The sequence below is a fragment of the Pristis pectinata genome, chromosome 9, assembly GCF_009764475.1.
Source record: "Pristis pectinata isolate sPriPec2 chromosome 9, sPriPec2.1.pri, whole genome shotgun sequence".
NCBI classification, from domain to species: Eukaryota; Metazoa; Chordata; class Chondrichthyes; order Rhinopristiformes; family Pristidae; genus Pristis; species Pristis pectinata.
The window spans coordinates 59,337,259-59,361,872 of NC_067413.1; the positions used below are offsets into that span (position 1 = coordinate 59,337,259).

The 24,614-nt window shown below is 40.6% G+C and overlaps 1 protein-coding gene across 1 annotated transcript in view; it reads right to left on the reverse strand.

The window, feature by feature from the left end:
* LOC127574658 (receptor-interacting serine/threonine-protein kinase 2-like) overlaps positions 1 to 24,614 on the reverse strand; it is a 58,478-nt gene that overhangs the window by 27,797 nt on the left and 6,067 nt on the right. The window contains 4 exon segments of the mRNA XM_052023875.1: positions 1,546 to 1,703; positions 5,192 to 5,347; positions 6,420 to 6,524; positions 6,526 to 6,574. Of these exon segments, the coding sequence (XP_051879835.1) occupies positions 1,546 to 1,703; positions 5,192 to 5,347; positions 6,420 to 6,524; positions 6,526 to 6,574 (468 nt within the window).

The following is a 24,614-nucleotide window of genomic DNA, read 5'->3' on the forward strand; positions in this document are numbered from 1 at the left end:
CTATCAGGCCTCCCCTGAGCCTCCGATGCTCTATGGAGAACAACTCAGGTTTGTCCAACCTTTCCTTATAGCTCATACCCCTCTAATCCAGGCAACATCCTGGTGAACCTCTTCTGCACCTTTTCCACAGTCTTCATATCCTTCCAATAATGGGTGATCAGAACGGCATACAATAATCCAAGTGTGGTCTGACTAATGTTTTATTTAGCTGCAGCATGAATTCCTTACTCAACACCCCTACCAATGAAGGCAAGCATGCCATACGCCTTCTTTGCCACCTTATCGACTTTCATTGCCACTTTCAGTGAACTATGGACTTGGACCCCAAGATCCCTCTGTAATACTATTAAGGGGCCTATTATTAACTGAATACTTTCTCCTTTCACGTGACCTCCCAGAGTACAATACCTCACACTTGACTGCATTAAAATCCATCTGCCACTTCTCTGCACATATCGGTAACGGATCTGTATCCCACTGTATTCTTTGATTGTTCATTACACTGCCCACAACTCCACTGATCATTGATATATATCACAAACAGAGGTCCTGGCACTGAGCCTTGTGGAGCACCACTGGTCACAGACCTCAGCCAGAATAACAGCCTTCCACCCCTACTCTCTGCCTTCTATAGGCAAACCAGTTCCAAATCCAAACTTGCAATTCACCCTGGATCCCATGCATCTTATTTCTGAATCAACCTACCATGAGGGACCTCATCAAATGCCTTACTGAAGTCCATGTAGATAAAGTCCACTGCCTTACCCTCATCAAGCACCTTTATTACCTCCTCAAAAAACTCAATCAAGTCTGAAATGGCATGACTACCCCACACAAAGCCATGCTGACTGTCCCTAAGCAGGCCATGCATAAATCCTATTCCTCAGTATTCTCTCCAATAGCTCTCCTATCACTGACGTGAGGCTAACTGGCCTACAATTACCTGAGTTATCCCTATTTCCCTTCTTGAACAAAGGCACAACATTTGCTGCTCTCCAGTCCTCTGGAACCTCATCTGTTGCTAGTGAGGACACAAAGATCTTCATCAAAGCCCCAGCAATCTCCTCACTTGCTATCCGGGTTATACACTATCAGGCCCTGGGGACCTATCCAATTTAATGCTTTTCAGAAGACCCAGCACTACCTCCTCCTCCTTAATCTCAAAATATCCCAGCACATTAGCATGCCCCGCTCTGCTTTCACTACCTTCCAAATCCTTCTCCTCGGTAAATACAGATGTAAAGTACTCATTTCACACTTCAAATGGTTAGTATGTGTGAATAGTAGACCATATGTGCCTGCACAGAGCATATTACACACCAGTGGATTCTTCATGAAAATAGAAGAAATGCATTAGAATACTGAATACAGAGATAGCAAAACAATGGTTAAGTGCAACATTGCAAAACTGCATGCATTAAATAGGTTTGACAAAATGTGTTTGCTTGACCTAGGCAACAGGTTAGTATGTCAAATTTCATTACTTGCTATCTTATGCAAGTGATAATGTTGAGAAACTATTCACAAGTCTTTGGTTCTATTTACCTGTACATGTCATGTTTTACATCTGCACGTTTCACTTTGTTTGGCTCATACTGCTCAGGGGCCATGTAGATAACTGTCCCTCCGGCTGTGGGGGATTTAAGGCCTGACGATTTACTCATAGTTAAGCGGCGCCATTTTGAAAGTCCAAAGTCTGCAATCTTAACAAACAGTAATACCCATGACTAATCTCGGTTAAACAACCATGTTAAAACTTTAATGACTACATAAATCAATCATCTGTTCAAACAGATAGCAATCACATTGTTAACTTCCAATGTGACAAGGATTGTGCACACATTGGCATGTCTGAATATCCGAAATTATATTGAATGAATTAAAACAGCTACTTGATTGAATTGCATTTGGAAATAATTTCATGACATAAAAATAATCAAAAATGGTTAAGATAGCTGATCTTCTGATGAAAGGTCATTGCCCTGAAGCAGTAACTGTTTATCAATAAATGCTGCTGATCTGTTGAACATCTCTCAGAATGCCACCACCTGCATTTTTATTGTTTTTAAAGGTAGTTAGTAATGTTAATTATCTCTGGATGTAGTCTCTCTCTCTCTCTCTCCTCTCTCTCCCAAATTTGTTGTGAACACTCTACCTCTCAAAAACATAATACTTGATCTCTCCAACCTTCCCATCATCCGAACATTTTTCGTGCCCATTATAAACTCCATTCCTTAGTAACTGATTACAATCTGTCTCTGACAATTGTTTGAAATGACCAGGTTCTGTCATAGTTATCGGAGATAAGTTTTGAATTACATATCCACCATATAGCTACACCACTTGATTTTTGGTATTTCTCCTGTGCTAAATGGGTGCTGCAATAGCAATTCTGCTCAGTATGAGAGGAACCACAGGTTCACACACTTGGTGCATGTGCTTGGCTGAGGAGCTGATGGAGCAAAGCTATCATCAGTGAGATTCTGACTGAATGCCTTTAAATCAGAATCCCACGTAAACATGGACTGATGGCCACAAGTCTCTATTGCAAAAATCATGATGTTTTCTGCAATCATTTTTTAAAAAGTATTGAATGAGTTTGTCTAAATTATGCAGTTATACACAACCTATATTTTTGTATATAAACAAGGCACAAAACAGAATTTAATGGAATATCTCACACTATTCTCCACACCAATCCCACAAGGATGTCAGTCTTTGAATCCACACTTCCCAGCAAGCACAGATGGCAGCAATTCAAATAACAACAGCAAAGGTTGATGGAGAGTCCGCATTGTACAGGAAACATATTCCTTGTTCACTCCTACTGGTAAAAATATCTCGACATCTACCCTGTTATGCCCCCTTGGAATCTTGCTACATTTCAATAAAATCATCCCTCATTTTACTAAACTCCAAGGAATACAAACCCAATTTGCTTAGCCTCCCAAGAGGACAATCCTCACATCCCACGAATTAGTCTGGCGAACGTCTTTTGGACTGCCTCCAATGTGACCATATCCTTTCTAGGCAAGAAGTCCATAACTGTGCATTCTGTAACACTGTAACAAATTCCCTGTTTATAAATTCCAACCCCTTTGCAATAAAGGTCATCTTAAACTACTTGCTGCACTTGCCTGCTACTTCATTGTGATTCATGCACAAGAACAGGATCTCTTTGTATTTCATTCATTTGCAGTCCTCTCTCCATTGGATAATCTTGATTCCTCCCATCAAAATGCATTGCTTTCCCCAAATTAAACTCCATTAGTCAAATTTTCAACCACTCAATCTATTTATATTCCACTGCAGAATCACAATATCCTCATTACACCTTACCATTCTACCTATTTTCGTGCACCTGTAAATGTGTACACCTTACATTTTACCCCTTCCTCAGGTTAATAGCATAAATTGTAAATAACCTAAAGGTCAGGTAGTTATATCCTTGTAACTTGAAAACTTATTATTCCAACTCTGTTTTCTATATGATAAACAATTTTCAATCCACAACAATCATATCATCGCCTACCAGTCCCCTGACCCGTTGCCCACTGTGCAGGATCAGAACATTGTGGTTGCCTCTCAAGTGAGCATAAAATCACCTGGCACAACAACCTCTAAGGCAGTGCTTTCACCTGTACCCCACAGATGGCAATCCCAGATTGCTTCCTCAATTGGCTGTGGGCAGCAGAATGAAGCTGGTTCTACTGGGAGAAGACCTTTCTCTGGGTCTTCAAGGCCATCAGTTCACACTTGAAATTATAGGGAGAGCTGTCCAAAGGGCATACCATAGGCACACAGGGGACGATGCACCATAATTCTAGGAACTGTAAACTCACATATAATGAGGAATAACCTGGAGCACCAATGCATGGAACACATCCATTTAATGAACTTCTCAGATAAGGCACAGCAGGCTGTGCAACCTCGTCAGCATATGCCACAACATTGAGAGTCACACCAAGCTCATAATGGGTTTAAGGGTCACCAGGGTGCTCATCATAAAGAGCACACTATTCACTTATTATCTCTGTTAAATTCACATGGCTTTGTAAATTACTGTTAAATACAAGCGCATATGAAAACCATGTTAGTTTTGTACCAGTTATGAGCATTCAGAGGCACGACTTCAAATTTCATTATGGTAAATGGAATTTAAATTCAAGTAATTAAATACATTTGAAATAAAAGTAACTATTATCAGTAATAGTGGCCATGAAATTACTGGACTGTTGTTTGAAAAATGCTGTCTGGTTCACTAATTTCCCTTGGGGGAAAAATCTGTCATCCTTGCATCGCCTGGCCCTATTATCTACTCTACAGTAGCATCTGTATGGTTGACCTCTGAGCTGTCTCTATAGATCAGGGATGGTTAGGGATGGACAATAATGCTGGCATTGCCAGGGATGTCCACATCCCATGAATGAATAAAAACAACAATCAGGAATAGTTCGGATTAGATTACAGTAAGTTACTTACTATTCACTTATCTATTTGGTTCCAAATCCCACGTAATAAATCATTTTGAGGTAGACGAGATTTTCATTCAAAATTATATCAAAAGAGTTTGTAAGCCATGCCTGTCACACATTAGCACTTCAGAATTGTGACATAGTTAACTGTTTGAATTATGTACATTACTAACATGTTCATAGGACATTTAGAGAATTCTTCAGGAAAAAGTTATAGGACCCAGTATTATTATTATTGTAATCAAGCAACATTGGAAAGTGCATGAAGTGGGTAGATAGGATAATCTCTGAAGGCCTCATGGTCAAAAGATCTTGGTGGCTACGACATGGGTCATATGCTCCCTCAATGGCAGCTGGTGTCCATGAAACAACTACACCAACAAGAGTCACCATAGCATTTCTAAGTCAAAGTTCACAGTTCTCTATTTAATTAGTCTGTTACAGTAATTTTTGAATATATTAACTGAATTGAATAAACTTTCAATCTTCGCTAGCCAGCAAGAAAGCAGAATCCATTTAGTGATTCTAAACCAAAAAATTACAATAACATCCAGAAACAAACTAATAATTCAAAACATCTCCACAGGGGATATTAATTTCTGCCAATGTTGGCAACAATGTACTGTTGAAAACTGTTGGATTGTCTAATTTTGAGTAATCATAACAAACTGAAGTAATGGAATAACTGAATTCAAATGCTGCATACTATTTCTTACCTTCACATGGAATTCACCATCCAGCAGAATATTTTGTGCCTTCAGGTCATGATGCAGCAATGGAGGATTCATGTTGTGCAGGAAATTTACTCCAAGGGCAATTTCATATAGTATTCGAAGTCGTAACGTCCAAGGAAATACAGGATAAGTTTCTTTCTATTTAGAAAATATAGGTCTGTTTTCAGAAAAGAACTCATCTGGTCAATAAATTATTATGAGCCTGATACCTCTACCGAATTTAAGATGGTTCAACAAGGAAGTTGTTCAGCATTTTAACAGTTAATCTAGCATGTGAAAATTGTGTGATGAAACAGTTTAGCTATGAACATAGAGCAACCAGTTATTTTAGACTCCAGCTGATGAGTGATTACACTGTCTCCACTATGTTTTCTGTTGCTGGGACACAAACAATTTAAAGCACATTTTTATCCCTGCCATTTTCAATGGTGGGGGGGGGGGGGGGGGCGGGGTGGTCTGTGCAAACTTCAACCAATGCTTGATTCAAAACAGCCACCTGGAAAGATTCCAGGAGGTGGAAGTGCATTTGTCTATGAGGAACCTACAAAGTAAAAATAGGCACTCATCATAATAGTATTACCAGAGCTCAGAAAATAGGAGTGATGCGGTGGGGGGATGGTAGAATAAAGCTATAACCAACAATCTTCTGGCTTAATGTGGAATAGTCATAATTTAAAGCATAAGAGTCATGGAAGCTAATAATGTTGCATTGTTGCAATTTAAGTACCATGTGTTGGTTTTGAAAGGTCGAACAGCAACCAATGTACCAAACATATTTCTGGAACCTATGTTCAAAGCCCAATGGGAAAATTATGCTAAGAACTTAAAGTCTGTAGAATCTCAAAGAAGATGACAAATAATCTGGGGAGAAAAATTATTGGATTACTTAAATAATTTGGCCAATCATTTTAATTAACTGGACATCTGAAAATCTAGAAACTAACAAGTAAATGATTTAGATCTATTCATAACCTATTTACCATAATAGAGGTATTGGCCATTTTAAAGCTAAAGTTTCTCCATTGATTAATGGTCTAACCTGTAGATATTTCAGGAATTTGTATTTTCAATGTTTCAACAATCATTACAATGACTACACTGAAGGTGCTTTGTGATATCCTAAATTCACAAGAAAAAGAACTGTATAAATGCAAGTCATGCAAGAATGTACCAATATGCAGGAAAAACCACCTTATATTGAGCACATTACCTGATGTAGGAGCTGGTCCAAAGATCCATTGCTCATGTATTCTGTCACAATGCCCAGGAATTCAGGTTCATTGCAAATACCATAAATTTGGATTACGTGGGAAAAATCTGGCTCTGTGCAAGACCTCTGCTTCCTTCAACAGTGTGTTCCTTTCACTTTGGGGGGAAAAAAAAGAAAGAGAAAGAAATAATGTAACCATTCATAGAAGCTGTTTCTTTGTCACCTAAAGGACAACTATGAGTGAAGGGGAGAAGTCAGGGGACTGAAATACAATTCTTGCACTAACATTCCATTCCAGCACAAAGATGTCTGTGATACAGCTGGAGGTTATAACGAAAATTTGTGTGTTTGGCATGGGAAATAATATTTTTTAAAGATGCTTTACTTAACATATCTTTTGCATATACAGTGATTAGAACAATTTAAAATACTCTGCTAATATATTTTATATAAGAATGCAAGAAATTGGAATAAGATTATACTACCTGTCCTTTGAACCTACTCTGTCATTCATCAAGATCATGGCTAATATTTTACTTCAGTCCATTTTCCTGCACTATCCCCAGATTCCTTTAAATCTATCACTCTCTGGTTTGAAATGACTGAGCCTCCAGAGTGCTTCAGGGCAGAGAATTACAAAGATTCACCACTGCTTGACTGAAGAAATGTCTTCTTGTGTCAGCTGTAGATGCCTCACCAGCCAGGGGAAACAGCATTTACCCCATCGTGTCATGTAAGAATTGTGTAAGCTTCAAAGAGGTCACCATTCATTTATCCAAACTCTAGAGAATGCAGGCCTTGTCTAATCAAACACTCCTCCGATGTGAAACGCAGCATCCTAGGAAACAGGCTATTGGATCTTTGCTGCATTACCTATTTTTTGAAGATGGAAAAAGAAAACAGTATTTTGTACATTTTAGGTACAGTCTTAATGGGGCCCTATACAATTGCAGTATGACACCTTTACTCCAGTTTTCAAATCCTCTTGCAATAAAAGCCAACATATCATTTGCTCTCCTACTGTTTTACCGTATGTGGATGTTGGCTTTCAGTGACACGAGTACAAAGATGTCCAGGTCCCTTTTAACATTAATATTTACCCATCTGTAACCACTTAAGAAATATCCTACCCAACACCAAGTATTTAAAAAAATGTGGGATTCAAGAAATTGGAAATAATTACAACTCTATATATATAACTTGTGCACGTTTATTACAATCATACAATGAGAATACATTTTAAAAATTATGTAGATGAAATGGAACAAACACCACCCAAGGCACTGCTACATATGGATCTTACTACTTACAATAAAGATTTTGGTTGACTTGGGGAGGAAAAGAGACTTAAACATTCTGATGTTTGGAAAGATGTGTTAAATGAATAATGTGCTGCAAGCCAGCTTATGTCCCTTTGAGGACAAAGCTCTGCAAAGCTCTATAGTGCACCAGGCCTCCAAAATAGGGGAGTGTACAAAGGAAAATGGGGAGGTTATGAGTCTGATTTAAGGATTTATTGGGATCAGTGTTTTGGGGGGGTATCAGTTACCGGCAGCTGAGAGGCATTATTGGCTGCTAGTTGCTGGGGATTCAGAGTATGAAATGGATGAGCAGTGGAGGTGTCAGGAATCATAATCAAAGGGCAAGGGGTGTGTGTGTGTGTGTGTGTGTGTGTGTGTGTGTGTGTGTGTGTGTGTGTGTGTGTGTGTGTGGGGGGGGGGGGGTGGGGAGGGGAGGGGCGGGCACAATTACTTGGTCTAAAGGAAAATCCACTGAGTGGCAAACTTGTTCAACATCAAGCAATGAATATTGACTCCACCCTCTCTCTGACAACTATTTGAGGCTGAACTTCTCTGCCATGTATAATACTTCTGCCTCCATTACTGTTAATTAATGTGACCCTAACTTCACTTTCAGCTGCTGAAACCTCATCCTTGTCCTTTTTATTTGCAGACTGAACTATAAAAGCCTCTCCTGAAAAGCCTCCCAACTTAAGCAGCCCATATGCAGACATCATTCCAGAGCATACAGTTCTACCTTAGATTGGTCAAGAAACAGCTGAGTTTTAAAATTTCATATCCTTGCTTTCTCGTCCCTCCATGGGCTCACATTGTCATTACCATTTTGACAATCTGAGATCACTGCACGCTTTAATTTGCAAATCTACTATTTCAATCACTCAATCATTTGTCAAATGGCCTAAGATTTCTTAATGTGCATTGTGGTCAAATATTTGCTGATATCACTTCAGTTAAATGCCTTGGGACATTTTATGTTGGTTGCACGATCTAAATTGATGTTACTATTGTTGCAGATTGAGGATATCAATGTCAAAAGGTCCTGCAGATGTGCCAGCCCAAATCAGGGATTGATCCTGAGATCTTCTTGAACTCAATACTCAGACTCACATCACATGATATTTATCCATTGAGCAATCAGCTGAGCATTCCATACTTCTAACCATATGCAACCATAGTCAGATAATATAAAAGTTTAAGGTGTTGTAATTTTTGAACCAAACAAGAACTAGCCTTCAAAATTCTTTCAAATGCAGCCTACAAACAGTAATTAAAATTACAAGGATAGCTGCTTAAACAAACACTGCTGTCAGTGAACAGAACAGACTACAGTCTTACAGTAGGAAGACACTTAGTAGGTACGCTTTGGAAACAGACAAGACCATCTCTTAATAAACACTTGCTTAACGATACTCATTAAATAATATTACACCCATTGATATGATAGATGAATTTCTGGGCATTACTGAAGGGAACAGACTTCCAGCTCATGGTGGGATATTACTTAATAGAGGTGAAAGGGAATGCAGGAGTTGTGCCCCAATGTGGAACCATAGGGAATTCTGAATAGTGGAACTGCTGTGTCACACCACCTGAGATCCGGATTCAATCCTGACCTTGGGTCCTGTCTTTGTGGAGTTTGCACATTAACTGTGTGGGTTTCCTTTGGGTGGTCCGGTTTCCTCCTGCATCCCAAAGATGTGTGGATTAGTAGGTTAATTTGCGACTGTAAACTGCCCCTAGTGCATAGGTAAGTGGTAGAATAAGGGAAGAGTTTATGAGAATGTGGAAAGAATAAAAAATGGGGATTAATGTAGGATTGGAGTAAATGGGTACCTGATGGTCAAAGGACCTGTTTCTGTGGTGCATCTCTCTATGACTCTATGGATGAAAGATCACAACAGAAATTGCATTGGGGAAGTAAAGGGAATTTCCACAGTCTGTGGTTCCTGCAAAACTTGCTAAGTGTTAAAAAACAATTTATTCTGAACTTCTCAAAACTGAAGAAAATTTCTGATTCTGGACTTGATTTGCATTGTGAAATTTAAGTAAGGAGTAAAACAGCAATTTAGAATCCATAACTGATAATTTTACTCAATGGAAATTGAAATCTTTCTCCCCCGAACGGAATAACAATCTTAAAACAACTCTGCCAATAAAGAAAAGTCCAAAAAACAAATGATGACTTCATTCACTCCAAATCCCTCCACAACATCACTGCTCTCCATCTCAGCAAACTACACTAACCTCAATCTTTTGAGTATGTAGACTCTTCCAGTTCCAACTTTGTGAACATCTCCAATTTTAATTGCTCCAAAATTGGCAGCTATGCTTTCAGATTTCAAAGCCTCTCTACTTCACCTTCCCTAAATACTTCCTAAAACTGTCCTCCTCTGCTCTCAGATCTCTTTACAGGCCATTCCTGGGTTATGAATCAGTTCTGTTGATTTTGTCCATAAGTTGGAAAATACACAAAAATCACTTGATACAGCAACCATATCTCCACAGTATTATAATGAATGGTGTTGTGAAGGCCAATTACATGAACATTTATTTATTGTCTTCCCATGCCTAGTTACAATGGTACAGAATGACTTTGATGGGCTTGAAGTATCAGTGGATGTTACATTGTTTAATGGAATATTGTTGCACAAGTATCAATAAAAGCGATTGCTTGTTAATTTCCAAAGCAACTCTCTTAAGTGGACTCCCACTGTGGAACTGGCAGCCTGTGTTCTTAACAGACAATATGTCTGACTCCAGAAACAAGGACTGCAGATACTGGAATCGAGATGAAAAACATGATGTTTTTGAAGGAACTCAGCAGGCCAGGCAGCATCCGTAGAGAAAAGCAGGTGGCCAATGTTTCGGGTCAGGACCCTTCTTCAGCTACCCTTGTCCACCTATCACTGCTCTGCTTTTCCCTCCTATATATTGGGCTTCCCCTTTTCCTATCTTCAGTCATGAAGGAGCGTCCTGACCCAAAATGTTGACCGCCTGCTTTTCTGCACGGATGCTACCTGGCCTGCTGAGTTCCTCCAGCATCATCGTGTTTTTCAATGGTGTCTGATTACTGTAAAACAAGTATTTTTCTTCCAAGACCGGTTTAAACTAGACTGGCAGGGGGTGGCACTCTAGAGTGAAGTCCATAAGTTGGAAAATACACAAAATCACTTGATACAGCAACCATATCTCCACAGTATTATAATGAGAGAGAAGTTTCTTTTGCCCCCCCCCAAATTTCTCATTTCTTTTTTTTTTCCTTTTCTTTGCAGTCGACTCAATGGGCCGAATGGCCTACTTCTGCTCCCTTGTCTTGTGATCTTGTGATCTTGTGAAGTCAGTGAGAAAACAGGGGTAGGTGCAACAACCAGAGAGTGTAAGCAATCAGAATAGTCATATTCACTGTAAAAGGACAGATAGATGCACTTTAAAGCAGTGGTCCTATTTCAATGCTCGTACCTTAACAGGAAAGGCGGATGAACTGAGGGTGTGGATCACCTCTAGGGACTGGGATATTGTGGTCATAACAAAAACGTGGCTGAGAGGAGGGCAGGACTGGCAGCTCAATGTTCAGGGATACCGATGTTTTAGGCATAAACAGAAGAACAGGTATGAGTGGTGGGGTGTTGCCTTTTTGATGAGGGAGGACATAACAGCAGTGCTTAGAAAGGACGTTCTTGAGGAATCATCTAACAAGGCCATATGGGTAGAACTTAGAAATAAGAAGGGGATGGTCACCTTGATAGGGCTACATTATAGACCCGCCCAGCAACTTGAGGAGCAGATATGTCAAGAAATTGCACGTAGTTGTGAGAATAGTAGGGTAGTGCTAGTGGGAGATTTCAATTTTCCTGGTATTGACTGGGCCACCCAGAGTGTAAAGGGCCTGGATGGGGTGGAATTTGTGCAGGGCATCCAAGATAATTTCCTCACGCAATATATAGAGGAACTTACTCGGGAGGAGCAATACTGGACCTCCTCTTTGGAAACGAGGTGGGCCAAGTAACTGAAGTGGTAGTTGGGAAGCACTTTGGGGTACAGTGACCAAAATTCAATTAGTTTTAAAATAGTTATGGAAAAAGATAGAACAGGTCCACAGGAGCAGGGCAAACTTTGAGGGCATTAGGCAGGATCTAGCTGAGGTTGACAAGGTGACTCTATTTAAAGGCAAATGAACAGTTGGCAAGGAAGAGGCTTTTAAAAGGGTCATATCAAGAGTCCCAGGCTGGCATGTTCCTTTTAGGGTGAAGGCTAGACATACCATGTTTAAGGAACCCTAGCTGGTGAGATATATTGAGGCTCTGGTCAGGAAAAAGGAAGCGTACATTGCATTTAGGCAGCTGGGTACAAATGAATCTCTCGACAAATATAAAAAGTTTTAAGACCAGGCTTAAGATGGAAATCAGGAGGGCAAAAAGAGGTCATGAGTTGGATCTAGCAGGCAGAATTAATCCCAAAAGTTCTTCAGTTATATTAACAGTAAAAGGGTGACTAGGGAGAGATGAGGTCCTCTGAAAGACCATCAGGGCTGCCAATGTGTGGAGCCACAGGAGATGGCCCAAGATTTTTAATGCTCATTTCTCCTCGGTATTTACTAAGGAGAAAATCATGGATGCTAGGGAAATGAGGGTAAAAAGTAGTGAGGTCTTGGATCATATGCATATTATGAGGAAGGAGGTATTTGCAGCCTTGAAGTGCAGTAAGGTGGGCACGTCCCCAGGGCCTGACCAAGTGCACTCCCGGACTTCGTGGGAGGCCAGGGAAGAAATCACAGGGGCCCATGTAGAGATATTTACTTCATCGTTAGCCTCTGGTGAAGTTCCAGAAGACTGGAGGGTGATTAATGTCGTTTCATTGTTTAAGAAGGCTAGCAAGGACAGGCCAATGAACTACAGGGCGGTCAGCTTGACTTCAGTTGTAGGGAAGTTACTGGAGGGAATTCTGAAGGACAAGATTTACCATCACTTGGATAGTCAAGGCCTGATCATGAATAGTCAACATGGTTTTGTGCATGGGAGGTCAGGTCTGAGAACATTTTGGAGTTTTTTGAAGAGGTAACTAAGGGTTCAGATGAAGGTAGGGCAGTGGATGTTGTCTACATGGACTTTAGTAAGGCCCTTGACAAGGTCCCACATGGCAGGCTGATCTGGAATGTTATGTAACATGGGATTCAGGGGGAACTAGCGAAGTGGATTCAGAATTGGCTCAATGATAGGAAGCAGAGGGTGATGGTTGAAGGTCGATTCTCCGACTGGAGGCCTGTGACTAGTGGGGTGCCCCAGGAGTCAGTGTTGGGACCTCCGTTATTCATTATGTATGTAAATGATTTGGATGTGAACATACATGGCATGATTAGCAAGTTTGCCGATGATACTAAATTAGGGGGTCTTGATAGTGAAGCAGGTTACAATGAATTGCCAAAGAGATCTTGATCAGTAGGGAGATGGGCTGAGGAATGGCAAATGGATTTCAACGTAGATAAGTATGAGGTGATGCATTTTGGACATTCAAACCAGGGCAGGACTTATACAGTAAAAGGCAGGGCACTGATGAGTGTTGCAGAACAGGGGGACCTGGGAGTACAAGTGCACAGTTCACTAAAAGCAGCCATGCAAGTAGACAGGGTGGTGAAGAAGGCATTTAGTATGCTGGCCTTCATCAGTTGGGGCACTGAATTTTGGAGTAGGGACATTATGCTGAAGTTATACAAGTCATATGAGGGGTGACTTCATAGAAGTTTATAAAATCATGAAGCGTATGGATAAGGTGTATGGTCATAGTCTTTTCCCCACAGTCGGGGAGTCCATAACTAGAGGGCACAGATACAAGGTAAGGGAATGATTTAAAAGAGACCCGAGAGGTAACTTCTTTACACAGAGGGTAGTGAGTACCTGGAATGAGATGCCTGAGGAAGTAGTTGAGGTGGGTACAATTGCAACATTTAAGAGCCATTTGGATAGGTGCATGAAAGGGAGGAGCTTGGAGGGTTATGGGACTAAACGTGGGCATGTGGGACTAGCAGGGAGGATGCTGTGGTTCGCATGGATCAGTTGCGCCAAAGGGCCTGTTTCCGTGCTGTATTACTCTATGACTCTATGGTTTTGTTTGAATTTATTAATATTTATGGGAGCTCGTTACGTATGGGTGTCCGTAAGTTAGGCATTCGTAACCTGAGAAGGGCCTGTATTTGTTGCACTGTCAAATTTCACTTGATGACATTGGTATGAAGTACCTTGTGATCGTAAAAGCATTATGTAAATGCAAGTTCTTGTTGTTATTCCAAAGTTAATGGAGGAAAAACTCAACAAATGCTGTGTTCCCAAATATCTCTGTCTGAATCTTACAGTGCTGATCTTTTACACAAATTTGGTCAGTCTGATAGGGCATGTATTCACGTCCTGCAAGGATCATTGCCTCCAGGATTGCAAGAGAGAGAACAAATAGCTATTCATAGTGAAACAAATAGGCTCAGTCTTAAATTCTATACTATTTAAAACACTCAAGACATGCTCCAAAAAATGACTATACCCTCATGCAATGTCTGTTTAGAGGACTTATTTCACCTCGAACACTAGATTTAGTTGTGGCACAAATGATCAGAAAGTAATACAGCAATATGCTTCTTCAGCTCAAGAACTGTATAAATGTGGAGAAAGGAAGGAGGAAATACAAACAGAAAATACTAGTAATGCTTGGCATGTCAGGCAGACAGAAACAGACAGTTTCATCAGAGCACTGTCTGAATGGTTCACAACAATCTCTGTCTATTTATCAGTTTCAATGCCAATAGAAATCAACCTGAAATACTATTCCAAAATTTATAGATAGCTCATTGGAGCTCATGGTGAGATCACTGGGGCCTATTTGGTATCCTATTTCTTGTAATGGGAAGAAGGTCTGCAGCTGACACCAGGGTGATGAAATAACAGAGCCTGGAGCAGCTTATGGTGTGGCCTTTCATGGGCTCCAAAACATCTACCAACACCACTGGAGGAAGGGTGTGAATGGCCCCTGATGAAACCACAGACATAAAATCATAGGAAATAAGCCATCAAAAAAAGGGAATGGTGAACAAGACTGTAAGGGTGCAGGATCAATCATGGCAGAGACCAAATTATCAAAGTCTTCTATTAGGGGCCAAAGCACGTGGATGGTGGTGATGGGGATAGGGAGGCTTTGTTAGTGGGGAGTGGTTGGTGGTAGCCTTGTATTCTTCTCTAGGCCAGAAGTAGTATGGTAAAAAGATATCCCAAAATTTAAACATCAGGACATGGGTTCTTTCAAGATATTTTTCATTTTTAGCCATCTCACCTCACTATCTCATGCCCGTGTGGTAGGGTCAATATCAGTATTCTGGATATAATAAATCATATGAAGCCATTTAATTGTGTTGCAGTAATGTAATAGGTGTTTTCCGAAAGAACAAGAAATGATGTCCAACTATTTATATTTAAGTTTTCACCAGCCAACCTCAAAGCATAGTATGAGATACAGGTTAGCGATTGATCACTTTATGTGCAGCAACAGTTGCATCACTGCTCTGTGCATTCCCAGTAGGTGGCATAATTCTCTGGAATGTGGAAAGTCCATTCCCTTTTTGTTTTTGCCCTTGGTATTCACCTGGCCTCGTGGTATGTAAGAATGTTATTGCTGGCCAAAAGCCCAGGCTGTTTATAGCCATTAGTGAGTTCCTTTTTTGGATAGACTTTGGATGGGGCAACATCACACACAGTACAATGCTTCAGCTCCAGTAACCTGGGTTCCACCCTGACCTCAGGTGCTGCCTATGCAGAGTATGAACATTTTCCCTGTGATTCTGAGAGCTTCTCTAGGTGCAATGGTTTCCTTCCACATTCCAAAGTGCTGACTGATAGGTTAATTAGTTACCACAAATTCCTCAATGCGTTAGTGGGTGGTAGGCAAATCTGGCTGGAGTTGATGGGTATGTGAGAGATAATGGATTGCAGGGAAACAAGTGGGGAATGCTGAGATTGTACTGAGAACTAGCATACACTAATAGGCCAAAGATTTCCTTTAATGTCATGAAACATGTAAATACTGATTTGATGTAATAAACCTATGGTAATTTTACCATCAATGACATGTTATCTCAGAGGCAAGGAGCAAAAGTTCCTTTGGCACATCTTTCAAATGCACAAGCATCTTGCCAAAATTAAGCTTTATCAACAATTCCATCTCACGCACTGATTAGTATGCAATTACACTTCATTCTCCTGAATTTCATTCTGCTTGGATGAACCAATAGACTTCCATTAATACAGCACTCCAGTCATCAATGTGAAAAATCTCAATGCTCTTCCTAGAAAATAATTTGGCAGCTATTGTTCGGTAGATAAGGGCAACAGTCATTTGGCAGAAGCTATGAACCAAATAATAGTATGAGACAAATGTTCTTTCATTAGTTGATGAGGGGGCATGTTGACTGTAAGTACACCTTGGTCTTTGAGCATACTGGATCTTTAACATCTACGAGTAGACAAATCGGGTCTCTAGTTAAAGACCTCAGCAATAAGTCGTCACAATTTCAGATTAGGAAGTATTCACAAGTACTGAAGTGAAGCATCATTTCTGATGGGGCATTGGTTCCTAGTCTTTTGATTAACATTTTAAGTCCTCTCAATGACTCGATGAATTTACTATTTTTGTAGCTGAGCCACATAGATAGGAAGTCATAGAAATAATGAGGAAGATAGAGAAGAAGATGAAAAATGCCTTAAAGATGATTCCTTTAAACAACATAATTTAACCAAGATTGAAAAACTGCTTATATGTCTGGCTGGCATCACCTTCAAATCAAAAATATGGAAATAAATCAGCAAAATGAAATCTTGTACAAACATGCTTTAAGTGAATTCTACCTGGAGGCAAATGACAACTGGAATTCTCCACAAAAGAGCCTATTAATCTATTATTGCATACAAATCATAGACAAGCTAATATGAAAATGCTTACAATACCAGTTGTGAGGCAATTATAACAATACACTTGCATATCAAAAGATGGAGATGTTTTGAACAGATTCAGTGACAATATTACATCGTTCTTCGTAGCTATCAAAGTTGACAGCTCATGTTACCGAGTTAGAAGAAAGTACATTCTACAAATAATCTCAGTTGATAATCTCAGTTGACATATAATCAACCACAGGCAGCATCAACAAAAACAAACCAAGCAATACCGTTAACTGGGAGTTGTATGGAACATGAATGACATTCTACTCTCAACTAGCAATGCCACTTGCTAGGTGGAAATCAGAAACTATGATTGTCAACAGAATGATTACTATATTTCAGCATTTGCTTTTGCATTCTATAAAATGTTAGAGGGTAATGGATATTCACTGTCCAGGCCCAGGATACCTATTAATAAACTCAGCTTTTTAGCACAGTAGAAGAAACTGGCTGGGGATTATGGTGTTTATCAGCAGAAGGAAACAGATACCAAGGATTAAGGTATTTATTATTAACTAGTTTAAATTCCTAACTAGTACTCTTTACTAATCCTGTTTACCTAATCAGGAGAAATAACATTGCTTGCAGATGAGGTTGTTACCAGATGACTGGTTTAAGAAATGATATAAATATTAGAAGGCAGTAAAGGTTGTTAGGAGTTGCAAAGATGAAGAAGCAGAACCCACTCCTCAGCCTGTGTCCCAGAAGGATCTCTTGCTAGAACCTTCTTTCTGCGACAGATGACTTGTTCACCTGCAACTCATTGGTATGTTTTTCTAGTTTGTAAGAATTGTACTTGTGTTTTGGAAATCCTTTGTAGAATTATAATCTGTTAGAATTGACTCCTCAAAATAAATGTGTCCCAATTAAAATAAAAGTATACAGAAGTATTTGTGGAAGCTGGAAATGTCTCCTCCTTGGTTAGGAGGGGGGGATCCACTACTCAAAATAGTGATTATTGACAGCTAAACCCTTCAGAAAAGACAATAAAGTAGTTAAGTAAATTAGGTTTGGAAATATAAGATGATATAGTATAATCTCCCTAAAGAGAGGGTACTAGTGGACACTTATAACAGATAAGGCTTAAGGTCTTGACTTAAGTTTAGGACCCTAGACTGGGTACAATATCATCACAAGATAATACAAACAGAAAATGCTGGAAATACTCAACAAGTCAGGTCACAAATGTAGACAGAGAAAGGAAAACATTTCCTAAACTTCTACACAGTTATCAACAGCCACCCACCAAGAAGAACAATGCAGCTCAGTTATAAAGTTGTATCCCATTCTTACTTTCACAGCAGCAGACTTTTAACCTAAAGTCAATGTATTTAATTTTTGGGGTAAGGATTGGAAAAGGAAGAGATATGACAGCAAGCAATTTTATGCTGGATAATATTTTGATACAGTGTTTGTCCTAGCTACTTGATGAAAGCTGTGGCTGCTTGTAATAATATCTGATCACTCAAAACTGAAAACCGAGAGATATTTTCATCATACTCATGTTCAATAAAAACTGAAGGCCTTCATTGCAATTATAATTTTGCATACCCACCAGACTTGATTATGAGGTTATTGACGCAGGATTGTAGGATGTTGGAAAGATGTAGAAAGACATCTTTCAGAGAAATATTAGAATGTCAGTCACAATGTCATACAATATGCATTCACTTTCTGGCAACACTAATCCTATGTTGATGATAGGTGAAAAAAATTCCAGGTGCTAGAGACCGATGATGGACTTCCATGCAAATTCCATGTAAAATGTTGGGAAATACATTGAAAGAATATAATGTGTAAGTCCTAATGCAACAATCATACCATTTAAAGACTGGCTTAAATATCACTTTGCTAGGAGTCAGAGTAAACTGAACTAAAGTTATATGTATACAAGATTCACCAAGTAAATGTATAGATTCCTCCCATTTGCAGTAACTGACTTCAAACTTCACCTTGTTTAACCCACCTGTGATCATCAGTAGCCCCGATATTCAATGTTCTTTCAAAATCTTAACTTGACATTTTACATCATCCACCCACTACCATGTATAATTATGTTTACATTCTATACCTTTTCTTTTCCTGCCACAAATCTTTTTTTCAGTTCTGTTCTAATGCTTAGCTCCATCTCATCCTTTGCCTTATCCACCAGAATAACAAAATATTTTTCTTCACTTTGACTACCTAGGACAACATACTTAAACAATTCTTCGATCCTACCTTACCACCTCACCCCACCCTCCCAGGTTTACACACACTTCTGCCCGACCTTGCCTCTTATGACCTGGTACCATATGTCCAATGCTCAATATGATCCCTGCTTCACCGAAGAGCAAAAAAAAATGGAGATTCTAGAAACCTGAAATAAGAGAAAATGCTAGAAATACTCTGAAGGTCAGGAAGCAACTTCAGAGAGAGAAGCAGAGTTAATGTTTCAAATCAATGGCCTGCTGAGAATTTCAAACATTTTCTGCTTTTATTTAAAACATGTTTGATTTCTAAAACACTACAGTTGCTTGAAATCAGAAATAAAAACAGAAAATGTTTGAAATTCTCAGGAGGTCAGAGAGCATTGCTGGAGTAGAAAACAGAGCTAAAGTATCAGGTTGATGGGTTTTTTTATACATAAGAATCGGCTATTTAAATGTATAGGTTGTGGCTCAAAGTCTTTGGTGATAACAGCATTCAGGTCTGGAATTTGAGGGGCCAACCCTGATCACAAAACCATGGCAGAACATTAACATTGGGCAAAAGTGGGCTATATAAATGATTTATAACAAACAGGAAACTATTCTGTTGAATCTAAGTGGATCAGAAAGATGGTCCCAAGGCCATTGCCAGATATCCTTGCAACAGCTCAGCCTAACGTCTTCCTCCCAGCACCAGAAAGCCGAAACACTTTATATGGTAACAATATACTAGCATCAAAACATCCTCAGATGCAGAGAACTTACCAGAACACACTAGAAGGGGCACTTGTATTTCCAGTTAGCATTTTATTAAATTACTTATTTTGATATTTTACATTCAGGGAGAGCTGTTAAGTGCATTTTTGTGGTGTTTATTTACAATTCATTAAATAATATCTTATGTTTGATGGCTCAGTGGGTGATGAAGGCATTTAGCATGCTGGCCTTCATCAGTCAGGGCACTGAGTATAGAAGTTGGGACATTATGTTACAGTTGTATAAGTCATTGGTGAGGCTGCACTTGGAGTACTGTGTACAGTTTTCGTCACCCTGTTATAGGAAAGACGTGGTTAAACTGGAAAGAGTCAGAAAAGATTTACGAGGGTGTTGTGAGGACTAGAGGGCCTGAGTTATAGGGAAGGGTTGGCCAAGCTAGGTCTTTATTGCCTGGAACATAGGAGAGTGATGGGCAACCTGATAGAACTGTTTAAAATTATGAGAGGAATAGATAAGGTGGACAGTCTTTTTCCCAGGGTAGGGGAGTTCAAAACTTGGGGGCATAGATTTAGGCTGAGAGGAGAAAGATTTAAAGGGGACCTGAGGGACAACTTTTTCATGTAGAGGGTGGTGAGTATATGGAATGAACTGACAGAGGAAGTAGTTGAGGCAGGTGCAATGGTATCATTTAAGAAACACTTGGATAGGTACAAGAAAGGGAGGGGACGAGGGATATGGGGCGAGCACAGGAAATTGAGACCAGCTAGGTGGACAATGTGGTTGGCGTTGACTCATTGGGCTGAAAGGCCTGTATCCCCACTGTATTGCTCTATGACTCTATGTACTCTTCATCAGTCTGAGTCCCAAAATTCATAATGGGAGGACAGTTAGTAAGAGAACCAACATGGGGGATGTATCTAGTTGACCTCATCAATGCACCTGTGGCAGGTGCTTCTGTTCATGATAGAAATGGTAGAAGTGGCCACAGCACAGTCCTTGTGGAGCAAAGTCCCACCTTCACACTCCACTTTGTTCTGTGACATTGCAAACATGCTAAATGGGATAGACTCAGAACAGATCTGGCAGCTCAAAACTGGGTATCCATGAAGTGCTGTAACCCATAATTAGCAGCAGAAATGTACAACACCACAATCTGACACCTTATCATTTGCATATCCTTTATACAACCATTGCTATCAGGTCAGGGGATCAACTCTGTTTCAAAGAGAAGTGCAGAAGGGCATGCCAAGGTCATCACCAAGCATTCCTATAAACAATGAGGTTTTTCTAGGGAAGCTGCAATTCCAGACTACCTGCACGCTGAACAGCAAAAATAGTATTCAATAAGCAGAGCAAAGTGATCTCACAGCCAGCAGATCCAAAAGAAACTTTGCAGTCCAACCATATCTCGTCATGAATGATGGTGAACAATTAAACAACCAGACAGGAGGAGACTCTAAGAATATCCTCATCCTCAACAAAGCCAGGGTCCACATGAATTTGCTAAAAATTCTGAAGCATTCACAACCATGTTCAACCAAAAGTAGTGAATAGATGATCCATCTTGGTTTCCACCCAAGGTCCCCACCATCACAGAAACCTCCAGACAATTCAACTCACACCACATGATCCCAATAAAAGTATGGGACTAGGCAACATCCCAGCTATAGCACTGAAGACATGTGCTCCAGAACTATTGTACTTTTAGCCAAGATGTTCCAGTGCCACTAAAATAATGCCATTCACTGCCAATGTGGAAAATTGACCAGGATTACAAAAAGGAAAGAAAAGAGATCAGAATTGGATTGTTTACTGATGATTGCATAATAACCAGTTATATTCACAGCTCCTCAATGTATGGTAAAAAACCACCACCTTCACGTTTCCATCTAGGTCACACACTATCCTAACTGGAAATATATTGCCTGCCCTATATCATCACTGGTCAAAATCCTGCAACTTCCTACCTAACAGCATTATGGAGTACTTTCACCAGTGTTCAAAAAGGTGACTCACCACTGCATTCTCAAGGGCAGCTGGGGGTAGGCTGTTAATGGCTGGCTTGACAGCAAAGCCCAAATCCTGAAAACAAATTAAAGTTCTTCTGATGAAAAAAATCAAAAAGCAGGTCCCCATGATTTAAATCAAGACATATTTGTCTACATAATCGCATCAATAATGTCACTCTTTATGAGAAAGCAAAACTCTATCCTTGTTTGCTGCATTTCTTCTTATTTTTCAATTGTTCTCAGCATTATTGCACCACATATATTGTAAGTAGTGACACGTTCATTAAGCACATCATTTCGACCTGTTACAAAATCATACATGACACAATACAATTTAAACAGCTGTAAGAATAAAAATGCTCAATAATTCAACAGTTACAGTGCAGCCTTATGCTGACTGTAGATGGCCATTATTATTGCTATCACTGCCAGCTTTATGTTGTCCCAAAGTACTTTGCAAGAGGCTTATGAAACAAATTTTTACACCAAAGCATACAAGGAGATTGGGACAGGTAACCGACATCTTGGTTAGAAAGGTAGGTTTTTAAGGAGAGTTTTGAATAAGTGCAGATTTGGTGGAAGAGAGGGTACTGTGAGGAGAAATGCTTGAATGTGATGGTCCTGGTGAGTTCCTGCTCTCCCAGCCTGGAATATCTAATGGTGAAGTGTCGACCATTCTACCTGCTACGGGAGTTTCACTTCAGCTTTCCTAACAGCAGTCTACATCCCATCCCAGACAGACATGAAGCCTGCACTCAATGCTCTGTGATCAACAGCATTATTGCAGCATTAAACAGGATATCCTCAGGCCCCTTCATCATTGCCAGTGACCAACCCAGGCCAACCTCACGAGTGTGTTACCAAAATACTACCAGCACATCTCCTGTCCCACCAGTGACCCAACACCCTTGACCATTGCTATACAACCATCAAAGATGCCCTTCCGAGCCACCCCTCGCCCTCACTTTGGTAAATCAGACCACCAGGCTGTGCTCCATCTCCCTGTATACAAACAGAAGCTGAAAAGGGAGAATCCAGCACAGAAAGTCATACAGTGCTGGTCTGAGGAAATAGATGAGCTTCTACGTGACTGCTTTGAGTCAGTGGATTGGTTCACATTCAAAGACTCAGCTGCCAGCCGAAATGAGTATGTCACCACTGTCACGGGCTTTATCAGCAAGTGTGTTGAGGACTGTGTACCAAAGAGGACAACCTGGGTGTTCCCAAACTGGAAACCATGGATGAACCGGGAGATCCACTCCCTATCTGAAGTCAAGGACTGCAGCATCCATATCAAGTTACCCTGACCTTTAAAAGAAATTGAGATATGACCTCTGGAAAGCTATCAGAGATGCCAAGAGACAATACCAGTACAAATTATAGTCTCAGACCAGCCATCAGTTTTGTGGCAGGCTTACATGCTATAACAGGCTACAAAATGAAGTTGAGCAGCATCACCAACAACAGCACATCCCTTCCCAATGAACTTAATGCATTCTATGCACGTTTCGAACAGAAGACGATGGTTTGTCACCACCCACCCTGACAGCCTCCAATGCACCTGAAACCCGTGGTCACCGTTGAGGACATAAGATCAATCTTCCGGAAAGTAAACCTGAGGAAATCATCTGGCCCAGATGGTGTCCCTGGCCCTGTCCTCAGATATTGTGCTGATCAGCTGGCGGGGGTATTTGCAGACATATTTAACCTCTCCCTGCTTCAATCTGAGGTTCCCACCTGTTTTAAGAAGACCATTATCATCCCGGTACCTAAGAAAAACAAGGTAACATGCCTTAATGACTACCAACCAGTGGCTCTGACATCCACCATCATGAAGTGCTTTGAGAGGGTGGTCATGGCACCCATCAACTCCAGCCTCCCAGATAACCTCGACCCACTGCAATTCGCCTATCACTGAAACAGGTCTACAGTGGATGCCATCTCCCTGGCCCTACGCTCATCTCTGGAGCATCTGGACAGTAAAGACACCTACATTAGACTATTGTTTATTGACTACAGCTCTGTCTTCAATACTATAACTCCAAGCAAACTCATCACCAAACTCTGAGATCTGGGACTCAACACCTCCCTCTGTAACTGGATCCTTGATTTTCTGACCAACAGACCGCAATCAGTGAGGATAGGCAGCAACATCTCCGGCACGATTATTCTCAACACTGGTGTCTCACAAGGCTGTGTCCTCAGCCCTCTACTCTACTCCCTATGTACTCATGACTGCATGGATTCTGCTCTAACTCCATCTACAAGTTTGCAGATGATACCACAGTAGTGGGCCATATCTCAAATAACGATGAGTCGGAGTACAGGAAGGAGATAGAGAGCTTAGTGTCATGGTGTCATGACAACAATCTTTCCCTCAATGTCAGCAAAACATTGGTCATTGACTTCAGGAAGGGGGGGCGGTGTATATTCACCTGTCTACATCAATGGTGCTGAGGTCAAGAGGGTTGAGAGCTTCAAGTTCCTTGGAGTGAACATCACCAATTGCCTGTCCTGGTTCAATGATGTAGACGCCACGGCCACGAAAGCTCACCACTGCCTCTACTTCCTCAGGAGGCTAAATAAATTTGGCATATCCCCTTTGACACTCACCAACTTTTATCGATGCACCATAGAAAGCATCCTATCTGGATGCATCACAGCTTGGTATGGTAACTGCTCTGCCCATGACCGCAAGAAACTGCAGACAGTTGTGGACACAGCCCAGCACATCATGGAAACTAGCCTTCCCTCCATAGACTCTGTCTATAACTCTTGTTGCCTTGGTGAAGCAGCCAGCATAATCAAAGATCCCATCCACCCGGGACATTCTCTCTTCTCCCCTCTCCCATCAGGCAGAAGATACAGGAGCCTGAGGGCACATATCACCAGGCTCAAGGACAGCTTCTATCCCACTGTGAGAAGACAGTTCCCTTATATGATAAGATGGACTCTTGACCTCACAATCTACCTTGTTATGACCTTGCACCTTATTGTCTACCTGCAC